The following is a 24302-nucleotide window of genomic DNA, read 5'->3' on the forward strand; positions in this document are numbered from 1 at the left end:
TGTAAATGTTATTATCGAAGAACTCTAGTGTAAAAACTAGTTACAATTGAGAACAGAAAGCACTGTTCTCAATTAGAATTCTTGGAACGCTATTACTTACTGCAGTTTTGATAAATGCGTAGAATAACTTACTCTGCCCAGAAAATGAAGGGGTGTAGGCATATATCCGAAATTTCAATAAGTATTTAAAAACTACTCAAAATTGGTACTCAATTAACCGGGAAAATTGATTATACAGAATTCTTCCGGTCCCCACCAATACGGATAATCGAGCTCCCACTGTAATATGTTTTTACAATATGAATTTTAATTTTTTTGTTAAAAACCTTTAGAAATAATATTGTTACGAAATTATACTTGAATTCAAATATAACGATTTTAAGGGCTGATTTAAAAGTAGCATAATGCTTTCAAATAACAGTGCTGTAATAGCAAACTGTAACATATATATCTGTGGGCATTATTAAATAAAAGCTTTCAGTTGATTTGATCGTAAGTTGGCAACGCTGTATTCGATTTCTAATATTCAGTTAAAGAACATTGTAGAAAGTACACCACAGATGGCGTATGTATTAGTAAGATCTAGAATATTCGAATTTTGACAGTTAAAGAACAATCTAGAGTGCAGATGTCATTGTTATAAATAGTGGCAGAGGTTGCAGTCGTGAGTGAGTTTATCAGAGACGCTTTTCGAATGAACATCAACTGAGTGCCTTAAAGTGTGTTGTGTTTTTCAAGTAAATTCGTGTACATTATAAATTGTGTCTGTATTTCTGCGAATTTATAAACGTGTATAAAAAACATTGAGTGACTATTTAATTCTTTTGTTGCTGTACATTTGAATAAATAAAGAGTTGTTACCATTTTCAAACTACTAAACGGCTTTTATTTGCAATCAAAAGTATCCGGTATATTTAAAGGAAATAAACCAGCGTTTTGAAAAGGTTAAAACGTAACAATATTTTATTTTTGAGCAGGTTTCAAAATAATAACACAGGTTAACAGCAAAAAAAGGCTTCACTAACCACTACATAGATATATAGAATGGTAAAATTTTTTAATTCTAGGGATAGATTTTTTAAAAAAATTTTTTTTTTCTAAAATTGTGAATTTGTTTAGGTGTTTCTCCACACAATTTATGATAACTCAAAAAGCGTTAGTCCGATATTATTGATGTAAACTTGGAAATGTTCAAATTGAAATAACCTTTAATTTGTTTATATATTAAGTTTTAATTGGCTCAGTAGTTTCGAAGTTATATTAACAAATTTAAACAAAAAATCTATTTTTTACATGAAAATAGCTAATTTTTTGTTTTAAAAAACTCATGAAAAATCGAAAACGGCTCAACTTGTTCAGGTTTATTAATATGTCGCAAAGCCACATATAATAGCAATTAAATGAGATATTCAAGCTAAAAATAGCTTGATTCTTTTTGAATTTATTCACAATTAAGTGAATTTGCTCATTTTCACAAAATCAAACTTTTTTGTTTGATATACATAAAATTGAGTAGTTAATGTTCTTCTTTCGATTGATTGAATTTTGAAAACATTTTCCCCATGCTATGTGCAAATTTTCAAACATATATTGCGTTCCAATCGGCTCAGTAGTTTCGGAGTTATAATAACAAATTGAAGCAAAATATAATTTTTTTATGTGAAAATATCAAATTTCTTTATTTTGAAAAAATCATTATCGCCAAGCAACATGTAATAGGAACAAAATGAGATATCGATCATAAAAATCGTTTAATTACACTATGCATGAAATTGACACTTTTTTTCTGTCAAGAGGGGCACCCAGCGGCTTAAACTAATTCGGGTACGCTGAATTCAGTGAAGCTAAGACCCCTTTCACACTAGGCAATTTAGTTGCGCAAGTCTCTTGTGTTTGTAGATGGCAGAGGTAATGTCGGGTTAAGGAGAAGGAAATTTTACATGCTGTTTTGTTGTTGGGCAAGAGACTTGCGCAACTAAATTACATAGTGTGAAAGGGGTCTAACCATTTTTCTAGGTTAGCTCGTATTTTCGAGATGTACCGTTATTTCGAAAATGGAGGTGGTTGCACAATATATATTCTCGTAACTCAAAAACAGTTTAGTTTATTGAATAAACTGAAAAAAACGAAATTCCGCAAAGAAATTGCCTTCAAGTAAAGCTTAATATGTTTATAATCTTTGCAGTCGTTTTAGAAATATAATTTTTTTTTTTGGCAAAAAAAATAATTTTTTAGAAAAATTTCGAAATTTTTAGCTTTTAAAACGGCATTATTAAATTGAAAAATACATATACGCTCTTAATTTTTTATTACACATTTAGAAAACGAAGTTCCAAATAAAATAAGCTCTAAATAATTAAATTCTATCCACAACTTTTTATTTTATTCAATAATACAAATATCCCCTAATATTTTATCAAAATACATAACTCGTAGTAATTAGCTACATCGTGCAGTGCACAGAGGTATAGACAAATAAGAGGGAAATAAAGCTAAACCCTTAGTCCGATTCGAATGAAATTTGACATGTGCAAAGAAGAAGTGTTGACGAGCTTTGAATTTTGACCGCATGAGTCTACCAGAGGTGCGGCCCCAAAATAGGACTCGGGTATCATACATTTTTAAAACGATCCTCTTTCTTCGTTTGTGTTCCGATTTCAAAAAACTTACACACATAGAATTTCCTCATCGAGCATTACAAAAAACCTCATCGTGGCTATCAACTATCTCTTATAGCTTAAGAGATATTCGCATTTTAAAATTAAATTATTAACAATTTTACCCACCATACTCCTTTTTTGATAACAGCGGGTCCAAATATTTTCCGATTTGCTCATTTTTTCTTTTATTGGACTAACTACAAATGTATATGTCAAACAAAAAACGAATTGTTTACAAATCGTCACTGACTCCAAAGTTATATGCATTTGAATTTAAAAATTAAGAGCGTATATGCATTTTCCATTTTTAATGCCGTTTTAAAAACCAAAAATTTCGAAATTTTTCTAAAAAAAATTTATATTTCTAAAATGACTGCGAAGATTAAAAACATGTCAAGCCTTACTTAAAGGTAATTTTGTTGCGGAATTTCGGTTTTTTCAGTTTGTTCAATAAAATAAACCGTTTTTGTGTTATTTTCGAATTTATTCACAATTATGTGACTTCGCTCATTTTCACAAAATTTAAAATTTGTTTGATATACAAAAAATGTATGTGTAAATTTAAACTTTTCTAAGTTTATTTTAATAATATCGGACTAAAAAAAACAGAATTTTACAAAAAAAAAAAAAAATTAAAAAAAACTTCTCCATAGAATTTAAAATTTGGAGCATATTTGTTCTACAAGAATCACAATACATCAAAGTTGTGTAATGGTTTAAAAAGCCTGTACAATTTTTTCCATTTTGTTGCCCTGTGTAATTCTTCTCAAAAATAAACTGTTTCCCCTATAAATCTTTATTTAAACTTTAGAGCCAAAGCATTAGGGATTATCCTAATCTTTTGTTCATTAAATGAAAGGAGTTACGCTCAAAATTCGCCAATTCCCCTTGTTTAGCAGCACCCCTATATAGATAGCTATTCTTCGTGTATATGACACCTTGAATTTTTATGAAAAATATCGTTTACTGTTTACGTGCTGAGCTTTGAAAGAACTACTTTAACCGTAGCAAAGGACGTGTAAAGAATTCTCAAGTATACATTTTGTATTTTAATAAATTAAAAGAAACAAAGGTGCTGTATAAACATAAACATTTTTGAATTTTCTTGCTTTTTTGTTTTTTGTTACCCCTGTCTTCTATTTTGGCTTTAGCTCTTACCAGTTTTTAGTTTATTTTACATTTTTTTTTTTTTTTTTTTGAAACGGTACAGAACTTTAATATTTTCTAAAACGAACGTAAACATCAATTTAATGTTTTGTTTTTACTACTGACTAAAGTGCAATTTTTCAAATGACACTTGGTACGTGACTCTTGTTCTAATACACGTCTTTTGGTAACAGTTGGTAAAAGGACAATATCTGCTAACAGAATCAGTAATTGACTATGCACTTTATCAAGTGGCATGAAAAAAAAACAATTCTACATGATACAAAAACTAAATAAAAGTATTAATATAGAAGCAGTAGTAAAAACAAAAAAAAAAATTCAACACTTTTGGATTTTTGTAGTTAAACACTTGGTGTAAATTTAAAATTGTGTGGCTCTCTAAAGGGTGTAAATATATACGGTCTGTCTATCCATCTTGCTAGCTTTAGATTGCAGCTATGGACATTTGTGCCCTTGTGCCCTTAATTTAAAAACATAATGTCCATCGTTTATTATGGCTACAGCAGGCTTTGCTTGTCTATTTATTTGTTTCGAAAAAGTCTGAACATTTTGATTTTTTTTTTGTTTGTTCTGATTTGGTTTTGTTTTTTGGTAAATGCATACTATATAGGTATATATTAAGGTGGCCCTTATTTTGCAGTTTTTCGATGCTCCCAAGATATAAAATAGTTCCCCGTCACACAGTCATATAGAAATAAAAGAGGGAAATGGACCAATAGTCCTGAATAAAATTTGACATTCGTAAAGAAGAGATATTGTCCAATTTTGATCGCCCTCCAGGGTTCCCAATAGTAGGATATGTTAAATTTTTAAATATGTTAAATTTTTAAAACTGTCGTATTTATTCGTATGTGTGCCGATTTAAAAAAAAAGAAATATAGGGACTCCCCGTCGAGCACTACCAAAAACTATCGAGCACTAAAACAAAATCGTAAAAATTTGCGATTTCACTTAATTGTGAATAAATTCGAAAAGAAACCTTCGATTTTTATGATCGATATCTCATTTTGTTCCTATTACATGTGGCTTTGCGATAACACAATAAATCTGAACAATTTCTAGAGTTTTCGATTTTTCATGATTTTTTTAAAACAAAAAAATTTTCTATTTTCATGTAAAAAAATTTTATATTATAACTCCGAAACTACTGAGCCGATTGAAACTTAATATATGCTTGAAAATTTGTACATAGCATGTGGAAAATATTTTCAGAATTCAATCAATCGAAAGAATAACATTAACAACTCAATTTTATGTATATCAAACAAAAAACAAAAATTTTGTGAAAATGATCGAATTCACTTAATTTTGAATAAATTCAAAAAGAATGAATTGATTTTTATGATCGATATTTCATTATATTACTATGACATGTGGCTTTGCAATAAAGCAATAAATCTGAACAATTTCTACAGTTTTAAATTTTTCATGATTTTTTAAAACAAAAAAAAATTCTATTTTCACGTAAAAAATGTTTATTATTTTATTATATTGTTATTATAACTCCGAAACTACTGAGCCTATTGAAATGCAATATATTGTTACTTGAATTCAAATATAACGATTTTAACGGCTGATTTAAAGTTGCATAATGCTTTCAAATAGCAAAGCCCAAACTTTAACATATCTGTGGGCATTATTAACATTGAATAAAAGCTTTCAGTTGACCATTGATCGTAAGTGTGGCAACGCTGTTTGCTGCGACCGTATATTCGAATTCGAATATTCAGTTAAAGAACATTGTAGAAATAGAGCTTTCTAGATGGTAATGGAGTGTTATAAATAGTGGTTGCAGTCGTTAGTGAGTTTATCAGATACGCTATTTGAATAAACATCAACTGAGTGCTGTGTTTTTCAAGTGAATTCGTTTTCATTATAAAGTGTGTCTGTATTTCTACGATTTTATAAACGTGTATAAAAAACATTGAGTGACTATTTTATTCTGTGGTTGTTGTACATTTTAAATAAATAAAAAAAAAATCAAAAGTATCCGGTTTATTTAAAGGAAATAAACCAACGTTTTGAAAAGGTTTATAAAACGTAACAATATAAACGGATTAAACGCTATGGTAATCTCAACTTTTCTAAGTTTATTTTTATAACATTGGACTAACCCTTTTTGAGTTATCATTAATTATATGGAGAAACGTCTAACAAAATTTATAATTTTAAGTAAACATTTTTTTAAAAAAAATCTATCCATAGAATTGAAAATTTTTACCATTTTTGTTTTTAGGTAGCTATGATGCATCAAATCTATATAGGGATAAGTCAAGCCTTTTTTGCTGTTGACCTGTGTTATATCTTACAACTTAGGAGATATTCTCTGTTGAAAATTAAATTTTCAACATTTTTACCCACCCTACTCCAGTTTTTTTTTTATAATAGTGGGCCCAATTTTCCCGATTTTCTCCAGTTTCTTTGTATTAGACTAACAACTAATAAATATGTCAACCAAAAAAAGAATGTTTTTGAATGGAATTTGAATTTAAACATTTAAAAAAAGTAGATTTTTTGATGGTTTTTTGGAAAAAAATAGTTTATTTCTTTTTAAGTTATCTACAAAATTTCTAAGACGAGTTATTAAGAATTTATACTTTCTGAAAGGATCACTTTGCATTAAATATTTTAAATGGAAATAAATTTGAAAATTGTTGATACCGTGGGGACTATATCCACGTTTTTTTATGTAAAACTCAACTTTAGAGCACAAATTCTCAAATTGCCGATATCAATATATAGTAATCTATTTTAGATGGCCAAGTATGTTTTTAACTATTTTGTATAGGTTTTCAATAACTCCGCTCCTGGTATGAATATTCAGGCCTGTCACATATTTTGTTCGGAATAGTTTCAATTCCGTAGTTTTTATTCCGATCGATTTTGTTTTAGGTTCTTCAGATTCCGTGTAATTTATTAATTCCAAAAATATTTAATAATTCTACATTTCAGATTTAAATTTGAAAGCGTTTTTTATATTAAAACAAAAGGGAAGCTTTTGGTGCAGAAATTGATTAAACATTTTGGAAAAACAAATAATTACAAAGAAATATCAATTCCACTTTAAAAGCTGAAAGTGGTTTCATTCCGATAGAAATTTTCGTTTCACTTTTCTGAAGAAGCAAAATACGGAATTAATTCTACTTTCGATCGGAATGGAATTCTGTGACATGCCTGATTATAGCCAAAAATCTAAAAAATGCCACTTTTGGGATTTTTCAACACTTTTTTGGGGTTGAATCCTGATTACAAATTTCAGAATTTGTTTTTATTTTTGCATATCCAATAGAAAAGTCTATATAACTGTAAAATTCCATTTAAAACTATTCATAAATAAAAATTTAATTTCAATTTGAAAAATTTGTATCTTTGCAAAAACTCAATAGAAAGCATTTTTTTGTCTAGATGACGGAGAACAATGTTTTTTTTTGGTCAATGGGAGCATTGAAAATCGCAAAGGTGTAAAATAAGGGCCATCCTAATATATGCACATGCATTGGAGACCACAATTTAGAAGTCATCCATCTATTACTTACACTCAACATCAAGTATTATACGCTTTGATACTGAAGGTGGTACTCCATTGGTGGCAATACACAGATAGGCACCCATCTCATTCCGGCTCACTTTGGTCAATGGCAACACTTCACCATCATACACCAACACTGCATGCAGCAACCAAGCCATCCAGCCAGCCAGCACAGCAAGCAAGGTGAACAACAAATGACCAGGGATACATGATAAAACAAAAACAAAAGCCAACAAAAAATACACAAAAGAAAAAAACAAAATATTTTTACATAGAATGAACGAACAACAGCAACAATATTCCGAAATATTCATGGATGATAGTTGGAGACAGAGGAGTACGAGGAGTAGAAATATACCAATGTTCATAGAGATTTCCCAAAAGCAAGAATAACAAAAAAATAAAAACATATAAATTGTCAGCATATTGTTTGTAGAGGACAACAATAATAGCAGAAGCAGCAATAGCAACAAGGGGCAGCAACACACCCATGAAGTGGGTTGAATTGAACAGCCATACAGCCATAGTGCAGATAAATATGCATTGTTGAACAATAGTTACGTCCAGGTATTATGAGAACATGGCAAAAACAATGAACAAATAAACAACAAAAATAAAAAATAAGGATTTCCAAATAATATTGTAGTGATTTTGTGAGTGTGTGTAGGAATGAATGTGTGTGTTTAGAACAAAGTTTTTGGCAGCAGCATCAAGTTTGTAGTTTAGGTCGAAAGGATTTGCATGTGAGGTCATCAATTCCAAAGGAGATTAAAGAGACAATTTAAAAGAAGACAAAGAAGATTTTTTTTTAAAAACATTGTTCATTTTGTTTGTATGTTTTTTTGTTTTTCTTCTACGAAAGAGATTATTTTTAAATTACCTTTCTTTTTCTTTTCGACTGCAATTTCTTCACCATCTTCTCGGCGCCATATGATTTTGGGAGCTGGAAAGCCATCAGCCCTGCAGGTCATATTAATGTTTTGATTTTCTCTAACAGCCACCGATGAGGGTGTACTCTCAATGTCCAATATATTTGGTGGCACTACAAACAACAAAATACAAAGACATTATAGAAAGTACATAATACATATAACATTTTCCATATGTCCTGTCTATTTATCTAGATTTTATTTTGTGAAAAATTCATGTACTTACCAACTACTTGCAAATAACCCACTTGACTTATCATGGGATTCGTGTTCACTTGACACATGTAGTAGCCACGATCGTCTTGATGGGCCTGATTCACATGCAACAGCCAAGTGTTTGCATTGTCGTAAGTGATGCTGTAACGTGGTATTCTTGAGATGACATGTCGATGTATTGTCAAAATCATTTGTCTATCAATGTGTATCCAGGCAACCTTTTTGCAACGATAATAGAAACAGAAATAGAAACAACATCAACCAAAATGTAAAATACTTGGAAACAAAATGAAACGAAATAAAAGACTACAAGTACTTTTGCCAGTTAAACAAATAACAAAGAAGATTTAGCTTGAAAAGCAGGAGGAGGAGATGGTAAAGATAATGTTGTTCTATGAATTCCGTATTCAATGAAATTCAAATCAAACTTTCAGTTGTTATGTATTTATTGACATATGTTGTACATTCATTTAAACATTACATGTATCAAATACACACATTTATAAAAGGATACATGTGAGGATATATGTATATTCTTATTCATTGGTATTGTATAACGACCTGCATTACATCTTATGCATGTTGTATGTTTGTAGAAATATAAATTCGTTGAGCTGTTAGTATTTCATTTTGTTCTCATATGTCTGAAATTGTATTTGTGCAACGTATGGCCAAAACGACTGTTTGAAGAAGAAAAAAAAAACTCAAAACTCACATAAAAACTATGCAAAGTGGGCAGAGTACAATATAAATGACAATATATATTAAACTTTTAATAATTCAAACCGAATCGTATGAATTTTGTTTTTTTTTACTCCTAAATAAAATTTATAACTCCTTTCGAACCATTCAGTGCTGTTTAAAGTTTAACTATTTGTCATAAACGAAATTTTGTTAACAGTTTCTGAAACTGTTTCTCTGCATTGAACGTAACAAAAAATCGAGGTTCTCATAAAATTCAACAAACAACTAATTTACAAATTCGTAAAGGCCAAACAATATATGCTGTCGCACAGTTTAAATGGTGTAACATGTAAAATACACCCCATAAATGTCTACAATATTTGTTATTTTGGTCGAAAATCATAATGACATATGGTTTGCACTTCTTTGGAAACGAAAATCTACAACAAATGTTTTAATATTACTTACATACGCGCACTTTGCGCTGTGGCACGCATCCGAAAGGTTAAATTTTCAATGACTTGGCCTCATAAAGGGTCACAATTAAGCGATTCCTGTCTTTATATTTAAATAAAACAAAGGGTAGAGCGCATCCGAAATGTTTAATTCTTCATGACTCAGGCTCATAAATCCGGCTGAATTTGACCGTTGACATGGGTTACGTTGGCTTTGGAGCCTCTATGGTTTATTCGCATAGACCTGCGACTTAAGAAAACCCCAAAAGAAAATCGTCACATCAGCTCCACATGAGATGACCATGCCCTAAAATCGCTGGTGCAGAATGTCCAAAGTGGCACATAGTACGGAAAGTAGTGCCAACCTGTTGAAACCACATATGGTTGGTATGAATATCATCCATTTGAGGCCAAAAGCAGTTGGTAATCATCGACCTATAGCGCTTGCCGTTGACGGTAATGGCCTGGCTAACATCGTTCTCAAAGAAATATGGACCGATGACGCCAAAAATCCACACCTACGACCTTGGATCTAATGCGAATCATCCTCATCATTTTTTGCATGACTTAAAAATGCGGGGTTTACAATATATAGCGTATCTTTTGAACGCGGTTTTTGGGTTTCAAAAACTTATCTGTCATTTATTGAACATTATGGTGGAAACAACAAAGTTCTTTTTTGCTTCGAAAATGTCGAATTTTGTACCACCGAATCTTCATATGCGGGAAGTTTTGCTTTACTTCTTTAATATGAACAAAAATGTCTCTGAAACATACCGATTGCTTACCAAATCTTATGGTGAATGTGTTTCATCGGTTCCAACATGAGATAGTTTGTGCGGTTCAGAAGTGATGATTTTGACAAAAAATTACACTATGTCGTTTTAAAACGACATAGTGTAATTTTTTGGAGTCATTACTACATGAAGATTAATTTAAAACTCAACAAGAGCCTTCAAAATCATTAGGAGCTACTCAAGCAGCAATTTTAAAACATTTTCAAGCTGCAGGATCACTCAAAACTAGGGAAATTGAGTACTATACGAATTGAAGCCGAGAGGCCTTGAAAACGATCTTGTATATCCTAAATGATGCTTGAACGAATCATTACTTGCGATGAAAAATGGACCATTGCGATAACCCGAAAAGAAAGAGAACATATGCGAAGCCCCAACCAGACGAATCGAAACCAAAGCCAAATATCCATGATGCTAAATGTAATTCTCTGTATTTGGTGGGATCAAAAGAGCACTATCTATTATGAGCTGCTTAAATCTAACGAGACCATCACAGGAAATCGTATATATTATGAATATTGAATGCTTAGAATATATGGCCAGACATAAAACCGTAAAATTCCATCGTGACAAAGCTCGGCATCATGTAGCAATACCTGTTCAAAAGTGCTTAGAATGAAGTGGTTGGGAAGTTTTGCCTCATCCGTCTTATAGTCCAGACCTTGCCACTTCGAACGATGCATAACGCTCTCTCTGGGATACTCTTCAATTGAGAACAGCGGATCCGAAATTGCCTTGATTCGTTCCTGGCCTCAAAGGGTGAGCAGTTCATTTGGCTTGGAATCCATATGTTGACAGAAAGATATTTTCCCATCTTTCATATCGTCATAGCTAACAATGGTCAATACTTTTAATAAATTTATACTGTACAAATGTTTCAAAATAAAAACTAAAAATTTTTGAAAAAATCTTGCACCTAATAAAATAATTTTTTTTAAATACATAAAAATATTCAAATGTATTTAATTTAGCGGTTGCGCCTATTTGCCATGTTTGACTCTTCCTTAAGTTATAAGCACTTATCGAACGATCTTTAGTGCGGCAATTTATATATGAGTTTCAATAGAGCTTGTTCCTTTATCATAGGAAAAACGTGTAATGAATATCATGGTATTATCTGCAATATCTTTAAATTGCAGAAAATTATCAACTTTTTTGTTAATTTTCAAGACCAAACATTTCTGATCAATAAAGAATATTTATGTGGTCGTCTGGAAAAACTAGTTAACTCCACTTATTGAGAAAATTGAGATAATACTCTGTTAGATCAAAATTTTAATATAGTTTGTCTTTTAAAAGTTATTTTTATGTAAAAATTTGCTTTTGCATGCATTTTTTGAAAAAAGGCAACTCCATAGTTTCTTAATAAATATAAGAATAAGAAGTTTAAAATAGAAGAATAGGTAGTCGTTTAGAAAACTAAGAGAGAAAGAGCGAAATTGAACAAATTCGGGTCACAAGCTCTTTGGGTCCAAATTTTGAACCTAAAAAATTAAAAAAAAGTCAGCTTATTTCTCATATGTAAATTAGAGTGTCCAAACTATTTTTTTTTTTGGAATTTTGGAACGCATACCCTCTATTTTTTTATATATATATCAAACTATAGTTAAATATGAAATTTTGTCTTTCTATCATGATTGCAACCCGTGCCGACTTGCGATTTAGTTTTGAGGTGCATTTACAAGGGGAAAAATGCAATTTTTTCAGTTTTTGTAAAAATTTTGCCATTAAGTTATTACTTTTGCAATTTAATTTAAAAGAATCGATATGTGTACGTAATTATCGTTCTAATAAGACATAAAACACAAAAATTTGATAAAAAATGTTAAAGTTATTAAAAAATCGCCAGGCCATTAATGTGTCTCAGGCCACTAGAACAAGAAATGTAGGAACTAAATTAACATATTTTGAGAAATATTAAAATAAAAACTTATTTTTACTTAAAATATATCCATATTTACTTGTATATGAGTTTCTGTCTTCGTAGAATACCGTTAACCTATTCCCAGGTATGACCAAAAAAAAATATTTTTTTTAACGGCAGTTTCAAAACTCCATTTTCAAATTTTTAAAAATTTGGTTAAACAAATTTCAGAATTTGTTGATCATCACATGGGGATTTATTTACAACATTATAGGGAATAAAAAAATGAAAAATAGCTCTTATAGTTTTTCCGTAACTGCGATTTAAATTTTGCAATTTTCGAGAAAAAATAATTTTTAGGCCATATTTTGGCGAATGAGCCGAATTTCCTTACTGTTATGATTTTTAAGTAAAAGCTATTCAGAATATTATAGTCTAGGTAATTTTAAATACAGTCTGAAAGTTTTACTAAAATCGGAAAACGTTAACCTTTAAATCGTGAAGGTCAAATGTCAATTTTTTCAGTATTTGGTATTTCTCATGGAAAGATAGCGAAATGTTATATATTTTTGGACACTCAACTTTTCAAATCACGATTTTAATTTTTGGACACTCTAATGTATATATATACGAATAAAAGGAAAAAATATTTTTTGAAAAAACTAGGTAACTCCATGTTTTCATAAAAAACGCGTAAATTAACGTGCTGAGCAAATAGTTAATGCTTTTTCACAAAATATTTCTAAAGTAGCCTTAATTCCGAAAAATATCAATATAAATTGAAAAAAAAATTTGTTTGGAAAAACTAGGTAACACCATTTTTCGAAAAAACAAGGTAACTACACATACGAAATTTGATCCCCCTAAGACCTTCCGTCGAGGCAACATCATGCCAAAAACAGACAGATGGACAGACGTAATAATTTCGATATATGTAACATAATTGCATATAACCAGGGGCGAACGAAAATCAGGAAAATTACCAGTGAGTAGTTTCCAGCTACATGGTATAAAGAAAAGCAGGCTGAATTTTCCACAGCACCCTCGCAAAATATTATTCATACTAATAGTAATTAATTTTAATGGACTACGGGAGGTATGAGTAATATTTTGTTGCTGTATTACGAATAGATCTAAAATCTGGCAAATAATGAGTTTTTATCGCTTAATATGGTTAACAAAACATTGTTCTTTCATTTCATTACACAAACTGGATATTCGATTTGTAAAATACCAAACTTTTTACAATCCTCTCCACTATGCAGTGCAACAATCAATCAGATACATGGAGTATTGTATTGCAACTTTTGTTCGACTCGTATTTGCAATGCTTAACTAGATTTGAACAAACTTACTGACATCAATACGTATGACAGCTTTGTATAAGATGCGTTCAATTTATTGTTTACACAACTGACAAATATCCAATGACATTTAGAACATTTTACATCTCAAAACATCTACATGGACATCGATACCAACAAAGAAAATTGAGATGTACACACTTGGATGCGATTGCTTCAGCTCAATATGGAAAAGAATTATACAAACATACATATAAGTCGATAATTATTTCAACTAAAATACTTTTTTATATAACATTGAATTTCGAAAGGTAGAATATGAATTCTATATTGAGTATGATGGTGACTACTAACAAGTAATTTTAATAATAATAATTAAAAACATAATTTTTATACTGTCACCTATAAATTAATCAAAATAATGTCTGCACAATAAAATTTGTCTACATACATACCTTATAACCACCCAGGTGTTCAACGACGCATGGTAAATTGGCATCACGTCCCACAGCCACAGTAACATTCGGTATTGGTTGGGCAAAACGTGGCTCGTTCATCATAACTGAAAATGTTTTCAAATAGAAAAGAATATTTTATGTTGAATACATAAATACATATTTTAAAAACAAAACAGCAAAAATAAACATTAAACAACATTAACTCGTAAATGAGCAGTGTCAAAAGTACGCGGGCGGGTTTTTATTTTCTAAAACAAATTGAAGTTTTTTCCTTTGTTTCATTTAATTAAGTTGTTGCTCATTTGGGAAAATCATGAAAATGTTTGCAATTTTTGCATGTGCAGTTTTTTTTGCATTAACCACAATGGAGGCAACCAGCATTTGATTTTAGTTAACTTTTCTTTTATAAATAAAATAAAATTTTTTTTTGCAAGGAGAAAAGGGTGAAATTTAAAGCATTTTTATTTAAAAGCCAGACAAATTTTATAAATGTACAATAGTTGCTGTGAAATATTTGTTTAAGGGTAATGAACATTTATTTGAAAATAGTTATTGATACAAAATGTTTGATAGAAGTAATTTTTAAAGATATCATAGGATGAACCGAAAAATATCGTTAAAAAAACTGATTAAACAGGTCAACAGCAAAAAAAACTTCACTAACCACTATATAGATTTGATGCATGATGGTTACCTAAGTACAAAAATGGTAAAATTTTTGAATTCTATGGAAAATTTTTTTTTTATTATTTTTTTTTTTTGTAAAATTGATGTTTTTTAGATGTTTCTCCACATAATTTATGATAACTCAAAAAGTGTTAGTCCGATATTACTGAAGTAGACTTAGAAGAGTTCAAATTTACATAACCTTTAATCTGCTTATTTCTACAAATTGAAGCTAAAAATATATTTTTTACATGAAAATAGCAAATTTTTGTGTTTTAAAAAACTCATGAAAAATCGAAAACGGCAGAATTTGATCAGAGTTATTACTTTTTCGCAATGCCACATGTAATAGGAACATTTTTAGAAAATTTTAAAATTTTTGTACTTAGGTAACCAGGAAGCATCAAATCTATATAGTGGTTAGTGAAGCCTTTTTTGCTATTGACATGTGTTGTTCTTCGAAATATTAGGAAATTTTTACTTAATGTTAATTATCTCGATATCCTTTTTTGCTCTCTCTCTGATGTGTTGTTAATAGAGATGCCAAACGGTAAATCCCGTTCCCGAAAATCCCGCGGATTTCGGGATTTCTTAAACCCCGAAGCCCGGGATTTTTTAATTTTAAATCTCGGGATTTTCCAAATCCCGTTTTTCATAAATAAATAGGGGAAATTGTAATTTTTGTGTGCCTTTTTTATGCATTTTGACATTCTATATGTCCGAATATGGCGAAGTGCAGTTCAGCAAAGTTGTTAAGCTTAACTCCTGCTACAACATAGTTAATAAAGGAAAGCGGTATTTTTGGTTATTTTTGGGGCTCTGGAAAATCTTCATATTTTTTTGTAAGTTATCTAACAAAACTTAATTTAAATCTTTTTCAAATGAAATTGATTTTATCTCAGATGATGAGCTCGAACAATATGAAAATATTTCGATTGCTCAAAGGCTAAAAGATATTATTAATAAACGTAAAAAACTCAAATAATAATAACGAAACCAAGTTATAATGTAGATTTGCAACTTGCAAATGAAATAGATCACTTTATTTCTGAAGGAACAATAGGAAAATACTTGCAGATTTGTTATAAGTATTTGCAAACGGTTTTGCCAATATGAAATATGTTTTTCGGCAGCAGCATATGTCTTAAACAAAATTCGTTCCAGTGTTAGTGCCTAATAAAAATTAATTGCTAAATAAAAAATTTACTTTCAATTGTAAAGACATAATTATGTACGTTTCTTTCATATAATTTTCGGGATTTTAGATTTCCCGAAAATCCCGAAATCCCGATTCTTTACCAAATCCCGATCCCCGGGATTTTCAAAAATCAGTCCCGATTAGCATCTCTAGTTGTTAACCATACAATAGCCTATTATTGAGGAAAATCGTTAGAAAATGAAGACACATTTTTTGAGATATCCTTTGTTCAAAGACAATTATTTGATTCAATATTTTGTGTTCAAATATAAAAATATTGAAAATATTGTTACGTTTTTACCTTTTAAAAAAGTGGTTTATTTCCCTTGTGAACTTACATAACAATGTTAAGCCTAACAGCGCTTACAATACACTGACAGGCAACAATTTGCTGTTACTATTTATATACACAGTGCCATCTTCTGGTAGTTTCATGAATTACACAGGGCAACAGAATCGAAAAAATTTTGGAGGTTTTCATATGAAAACCACTACACAATTTTGATATATTGTGGTTCCAGTAGTACAAAAATGGTAAAATTTTTTATTTTTATGGATAGGTTTGTTTTAATTTTTTTTTCTAAAATTGTGAATTTTGTTATATGTTTCTCCACATAATTTATAATAACTAAAAAAGGATTCAACCGATATTATTGAAATAAACTTAGAAAAGTTAAAATTTACTTAGGCTTTAATCCGTTTATATATTGCGTTTTACTGAGCTCAGTAGTTTCGGAGTTATATTAAAAAATTTAAGCAAAAATATATTTTTGTGTTTTGAAAAACTCATGAAAAATCGAAAACGGCAGAAATTGTTCATTTTTATTGCTTTATCAAAAAGCCACATTTAATAGGAATAAAATGAAATATCGGTCGTAAAAATCGATTGACTCTTTACGAATTTATTCGCAATTAAGTGAATTCGCTCATTTTCACAAAATTTAACTTTTTTGTTTGATTACATAAAATTGAGTAGTTATCTACTTCTTTCGATAGATGGAATTTTGAAAACATTTTCCCTATGGTATTTACTAATTTTCACATATATATTGCGTTTTAATCGGCTCAGAAGTTTCGGAATTATAATAACAAATTCAAGCAAAAAATATATTTTTTATGTGAAAATATAAAAAATTTTTGTTTTAAAAAAATCATGAAAAACCGAAGACGGCAGAAATTGTTTATATTTGGTACTTTATCGCAAAGCCACATATAATAGGAACAAAATGAGATATCCATCATAAAAATCGATGGATTCTTTTCGAATTTATTCACAATTAAGTGAATTCGCTTATTATAAAGTTAAATTTTGTGAAAATGAGCGAATTCACTTAATTTTGAATAAAATCGAAAAGAATTAACCGATTTGTATGATCGATATCTCATTTTGTTGCTATTATATGCGGCTTTGCAATAAAGTACCAACTATAAACAATTTCAGCTGTTTTCGATTTTTCATGATTTTTTTTAAAACAAAAAATTTTTTATATTTTCACAAAGTAATAAACCTGAACAAGTTCTGTCGTTTTCGATTTTTTATGAGTTTTTTAAAACACAAAAATTAGCGATTAAAATGCAATATATTAAGAGATTAAAGGCTATGTAAATTTTAACTTTTCTAAGTTTAATATTGGTCTAACCCTTTTTGAGTTATCATAAATTATGTGGAGAAACATCTAACAAAATTCACAATTCAAAATTTAGAAAAAAAATTTAAAAAAAAACATAATTTTTGTCCTTAGGTAACCATGATCCAAAAAATCTATATAGTGGTTAGTGAAGCCTTTTTTGATATGTGTGATCTATCTAATGGACAAAACTAGAAAAAGTTTATATTTCTAAAGCTTTTAGGAGCTTTAACAGTTAAAGTTGTTATACTTACAAACAATGTTAATAACAGCATGTTATTAACATTGTTGATAAGTAGAAGTTAGGGTACTGGAAATGTTTATAAACGTGATACATCGTTAATGCAACTTCGTAACAATATGTATATTGAAACAGGGATACATAAGCAATATTATGAGTCTAATAATGTAAAATTTGGACAAGCGGTTTAAAAGTTGTATGAAATTGAATTTAAGCAATTCTACCATTCTTATATAAAATTTGAAATTTAAACCTCGATAAAAGACAAACCAAAACGAATTAAAAATTTTTGAGAAACTTTAAATTTTCTATGGCCATAAAGAGAAGTCCTGAAATTAGCAAATTTCGTTACTAATTTTCTATTTTGCTCCATTTTTTCTATGTAACCAAAGCTGTATGCGTTAGCCTCACATGTCCACCTCTAAATTAGCACTTGGTTTTATGTCCTTATTTTAAAAGTTGTGTTTTTTTTTGTTGGCTATGTGCGAGTTTGTTTTTCCATTTAAAGTTTTTAATGTGAATTAGTTGGCAGTTGAAATTTTAGAAAATAAACGTGCTTGTATGCTTGCATTGTTGCTAGCACACACATGCTATAGCGAAAAGAAATAAAGAAATTAAAAATTATTCCCATTCTGTAATAGAACATCAATTTCCAAAACCCCCTGAGAGCAGTGAAATATGAAACCGCAAAAAAGAAATCCTTACTCACACACCAACACACATACAAATTCACATCCACACCCACACTTGGTCGCACAAACTCCTGCTGCAGCATCAACATCTAAATTTAAAAATCCAATACATTTTTAAATGGAAATTTAAAACAACACAACACTCTCACCCAGCAGCCAACAGCCAGCCCACCATGTGTACAAATGTGTCTGTGGTAAAACCACAAATCACCAATTAAATATTTATACTTCAATCTACTCAACGAAACGAATGTAAAAAATGTAAAGGGATTTATACATAAAAATACATGAATGTGTACAATGTAAACGTGCATACGGCTACAAACGTACATAAATACATTTGTACAGACATTCGTATCTACGTACATCTACAAACAAAAACTGTAACCATATTTTTGGCTGAAACCAAGCTGTAGGAAAGTTGTAGTAACCGAGTAAAGAATAGAGCAGAGTGGAGTTGTAAACTCATCACCAACATCTGTATGAATGGAATGTACAATATGTATGCATGAATCTTAAATTACTTGCGTGTAAAATAAATGTACTTGTAATGTAATGTATGTGTATTCACATCTTTGTTCATTAGAGTGGTTCCAACTCAGCAAAAATGTCATTTATCAAATAATCTACAGTGTAAAGTTAAGGAAAGAAATTTTTAAATCAGTTACCAATTTCGCCTTCATGCATTTCAACTTTGTACACCATAAAGTTATTAAGGAAGTGATGATACTAAGGTACTTCCAAAGTCTTATTATCGGTAATCCCATTTCCCAAAATTCGAAAATTTTTTTAAATGAATTTCAATTTATAAATTAAAAACTTGAAATTAATGTTAGCTCTTATGATGCTCGAAAGGTGAAACTTGCTTTAGTCTAATGTTTATAGCGAAATATTTAGTTTAAAATATGTGTTCTCTAACTACCAGACATGTTGCACCTTCAATTATTTTCTAATATATAAATGAATATTCGTTAAGTGAAATGGATACTTGTTCAACATTAAAAATTTAAAAAGGAAAACATAATGCACTTTTAACGAACAATAACATAAATATTGCTTGAGGTTTAATGTTTATTTGAAAATTGAAACTTTAAAATGTAAAATAATATCAACTGCAAATTGACAATTTTATTTTAAAGCATTTTAATAACTTCATATTTCATATTTTAGGGAGTTTTTATTAAAAAGATTTTTTATATAGCAAATATATGTATGTATTTTGTTACTATGGCTTCATCAAAAATATTTTGTTTTTCTTTTCAATAAAAATGGAACAATTATATTTACAACATACATGTCGTTAGCTTAGTAAGCAAATGAGCCAAGTCCACTTTTAGGAAAATTTAGGAAAAAGTTACTGAATACAATAGTTCTACTAAACATATTATATTGATTTCCTAAGTGTGTCGCGTTCGCTACCAAAATGCCTACATATTTAAATATATGGGTAAACAATGGTATATTTCGAGCCCTTAGCGCCAAAACACAAATTTTACAGGAGTAGGTTTTTTTTTGGATTATTTTGAAATTTATACATAGAATTAAAAATGTTATGATGCGATATAATATAATTTCGTTCAAGCTATTTGTCTATTTTTCAAAAATATTTATAACTTTTGACAATTAAAAATTCATGGAATACTTTATTGAAAAATATGACAAAAAATGTTTTTTATTGAATTTTTGCATAGATACAAATTTTTCGAATTGAAATAACATTTTTATTTATGAATAGTTTTTAGTGAAATTGCACAGTTACTTAGATTTTTCTATTTAAAATAGAAAAAAACGAATTTTAAAATTTATTATCAGCAATCCCGCAATTCCCAAAAAAGTGTTGCAAAATTCCAAAAATGGGAATTTTTAGCTTTTTAGCTATAATATCCATACGAAGGTCGGGGTTATCGGAACCCTTTACAAAACATTTAGAAACATAGTGGACCACCTAAAATCGGTTACTATATTTTAATATCGAATATTCGATTTGACAATTTTTGCCCTAAAATTTAATTTTACATAAAAAATAGGTATTTTTTGAATGGACCTGGTCACCTCGGTAATAACAATTTTTTAATGTTTTTTCATTTAAAATATTTAATGAAAACCTAGCTTTCAGAAAGTAGGAATTCCTTAAACAGCTTCTTAGAAATTTTTTGCGATAACTTAAAATTAAAAAAGTTCTTTTTTCCCATTAGCGAAAAATCAATTTTTTTAAATTCAAATGTATATCTTTGGACTTAGTCATTATTTTTAAACAATTAATTTTCTATTTGACACATGCATATGTTGTTAGTCTAATAAAGGAAAACTGGAGAAAATCGAGAAATATTTGGATACGCTCTTATCAAAAAACTGGAGTAGGGAGTGTAAAAATGTTGAAAATTTAATTTTCAAATGCGATTATCTCCTAAGCTATAAGAGATAATTGATAGCTATGTCAAGGTTATGCGCTCGATGAGAAGATTCTATATGTGTAATTTTTTTTAAATCGGAACGCAAAAAAGAAATAGGATCGTTTTAAAAATGTAACATACCTGAGGTGTCCTACTTTGAGGACCCTTGGTCGCGCCCCTGATGGGCCCACGAGGTCCACGTTAAGAACTTAAACTCGACAACACTTTTTCTTTGAGCATGTAAAATTTCTTTCAAACCAATCTAACCATTTAGAAGTTACAGATTTATTTCCCTATTTTTTTCTATACCACTGAGTGTCGCTTACGATAAAATTCTTTTACCGCAAAATGTAAACATTGACTTACGATAAAATCGTACCCCCTATAATTTTGAAGTTATTAACAATTTTGATATTCTGAGAACGCTAAAACATCAGTTGGTCAATAAAATTTTAATTTTAGCAATAAAAAAAAAATTTAGAAAATGTCGCTTACGATAATTTGGCGCTAAGGGCTCGATTTATTAAAAGATAAAAAAATGTGCTGAGAAAAGTAGCTGAGAATCTCTCGAAAATAAATAGCAAGAAAAGTTGTTAAAAGGAAAAATGCTTTACCAATAAGTTTATTTAAATTTATTATAGTAATATATATAAACATTGAGTAGCTAATATAATTTTGAGTTAAAATTACTTGCACTAGTCCTTATTACAAACGTGACATGAAAATATGTCGTGTTGTAAATCATACTAAAAATTGTTAAAAAACGAATGCAATTATTTAAAAATTATAGCTAACAACAATAAAACGAGTCACGTTCTTTATCCTATGTAAATTACTAAAAAATTGGAAATATCCAAAGGACAAAATGTTACTAAAATGCTATCAAAGAATGGAAACCAAAATAAATGTTTTAAATTTCTTTATTTTTTGCTTCATAGACGTATGAATGTCACGTTCTTGAACCTGGATATTACCATGGTATATAGTGTTTTTATATTTTTATTGGATTTTGAAAAGTACGGGCATGATTAGTGCATATAAAACAAAGTGAATTATTCAATTTTAATTATGGAATCATGAACTATATAGAAATATCGTTTTAGATGTAAAATACAAAAATTACATATAAATGTCTAAATGCCGCAAACTCTATGTACTATGTCAGATGTAAAAGAAAATTCCAAAACAAATTTTATTATTTTGGGAAATTTTGTTCTAACGATTGATAAAAGCTAAGAATTTCTGTTTAACTAGGATAACATTTACAAATTCCAATCAGTTGCGAAAACGGGTAAATTTTAATAAGCTCAAGTTTTCGTTTAACAATTTCTAAAAATTTTTGTATTGCTATTAAGGATTTTATTAAGAATACATGCCAGAACAAAAGTAAAAAGAAATGGTCAATTATAATTTCGCCGTAACTGCGATTTGAATGTTTAGAATTTTAGGAAAACAATAGTTTTTGCAATAATTTGTTTAATATGAAATTATGTTATACTCTTGCTGAGTTTTATTAAAATAAATTCAGACTATTATTACTCAAAGATTAGGATATATACTGAAGACTTTACAGAAATCGAGAAATGTTAACATTTTCAACACCGGGGTCAAAGTTAAAAAGTTTTAATATTTAAGATTTTACATTAAAATACAGCGAAATGTTATTGATATTTAGAAAAATATTTAACTAGGTTTAGAAATGTTATCAGAAGGGGAATTTTTATATACTTTGTATCAAAATGACCCAAATTGTTTTACCAATTTAAAAAACAAGTGCATAAAATAGTTAAATGTTTTTTTCTTTTTTAAAGTCCATGATATAAAACATATGAATATGAATAAAGTTCATTTAATTAAGTTCATCTTTTAAATATTTTAAGTATTCCCCAAGTACATCAAATAATAAATTTAAATAAAAAGTATATAACAATTATTTTATATTGTAACATAAATTAATTGTTCAATTCACAATGTCTCCCTCCTATCATGTCATATTGTCATAATGTCCTAATATTTCACGACTCGCACTGTGGTTCCAAATCAAAATCTAGATGGACAAAATTATAAAAATCAGTATCTTCAGAATTCGGAAAACGAAGTTTTTATCGGAAGCAGACAATCTGCTCTCCTCCAATACATATGGGTTTTTCAATTGGACATTTCGTTTTCTCGACAGAAGCGCCAGAAGTTCAAAAATTTTGAATCATATTTTCGTCAATTTATTAATATTTTACTGCTTTACTAAATTGCATATATTTCAATTGTTTTACCATATAGAAATTCATACTTGAAAGCATAGATAAACATTGACATAGGCTTTCCTTAGGTGCATATCTTATATTTATGGGCCTCTCCATTTTCCTGTTATAGTATTTTAAACTTGGGTCTCAAATATACTGATATTTTTTTTTTCTACGAATATTATATAGCTTGCCAAATAAAAAGATCGTCGAAGCCCGTCCAACGACTATATACATAATTTAAAGAAACTTCTGGGGAATGTCTTTGTAAAAATTATAGCCGCCAGCTCCCGCCGAAATATTTTTTTTTAATTTTTACGGAATGGAATTTTTAGAAATAATTTTTTTTATTATTGATTTTTATATAGCTAGACTCTGCTGTAACTTGAAATATAGTAAATAATGAACTTTTTAAACATTTAGTTTCAGAAACACTTGACAACGTATTTTTTTTAATTTTTTTATTAATGATTTTTATATATCTAGACCCTACTGTAACTTGAAAAAAAAGAAGTTTATATTGATCTTTTAAAAATTTTTTTAGGAATCGGAGACACCAATTCTATATAAAAAGAGCGCCAAATAATTTTGTCCACCTATATTTTGATTGGGAACCACAATGACTCGGCTCGGCTTAACCGACTCTTAGGCGTTTGGCGCTGGTCTATGCTGGTTGGTTACGATAATACAAATAACATAGTATACAGAGTAGTATTATTTTACTTTTTCAAACCATTGTAAAATATTAGTATATTATGACAATATGACATGATAGGAGACCTTGTGAATTGACCAAATGTATAAATTAATATATTCTTGTACTTACCATGTGTCACCAAATTCGTCAGATAAATGACAAACATCACCTTGCGATTTGTAAAGCGGCTGGGAAATATATTTAAGGCTATTAGCAGCACTTTGATCACTGTCATCAGGAATATCATGTTGCGGCAGTTGGTGTTATTTATTTATGGCAAAATATTCTCCCGGAGTTATAAATATTAACTTATTATATGATCCAAATTTAGCACTTGTAGGGTTTTTTTTTTTATATATTCTGTTAATGTAAAGAAAGCATTATTTTAGATAATATTTAAAAAAAAATCATGGTAAAAATTTCATCTGCCAGTGTAATTTAGACTTATAAAAAGAAGCTTATGACGCTCCTAGTTTAAGCAACT

At 29.2% G+C, this 24302-nt stretch overlaps 1 protein-coding gene across 1 annotated transcript in view; it reads right to left on the bottom strand.

Moving 5' to 3' along the window:
* DIP-delta (Dpr-interacting protein delta) overlaps window positions 1–24102 on the bottom strand; it is a 38526-nt gene extending 14424 nt beyond the window's left edge. The window contains exons 1-5 of the mRNA XM_065504057.1: window positions 23948–24102; window positions 14061–14167; window positions 8512–8719; window positions 8237–8398; window positions 7364–7492 (exon numbers count right to left, since the gene is read on the bottom strand). Of these exons, the coding sequence (XP_065360129.1) occupies window positions 7364–7492; window positions 8237–8398; window positions 8512–8719; window positions 14061–14167; window positions 23948–24065 (724 nt within the window). The 5' untranslated portion in view covers window positions 24066–24102. The remainder of the gene's footprint in view (window positions 1–7363; window positions 7493–8236; window positions 8399–8511; window positions 8720–14060; window positions 14168–23947) is intronic.
* Between the last annotated feature and the right edge of the window lie 200 nt (window positions 24103–24302).

The sequence above is a fragment of the Calliphora vicina genome, chromosome 3 (assembly GCF_958450345.1).
Source record: "Calliphora vicina chromosome 3, idCalVici1.1, whole genome shotgun sequence".
Classification (NCBI taxonomy): domain Eukaryota; kingdom Metazoa; phylum Arthropoda; class Insecta; order Diptera; family Calliphoridae; genus Calliphora; species Calliphora vicina.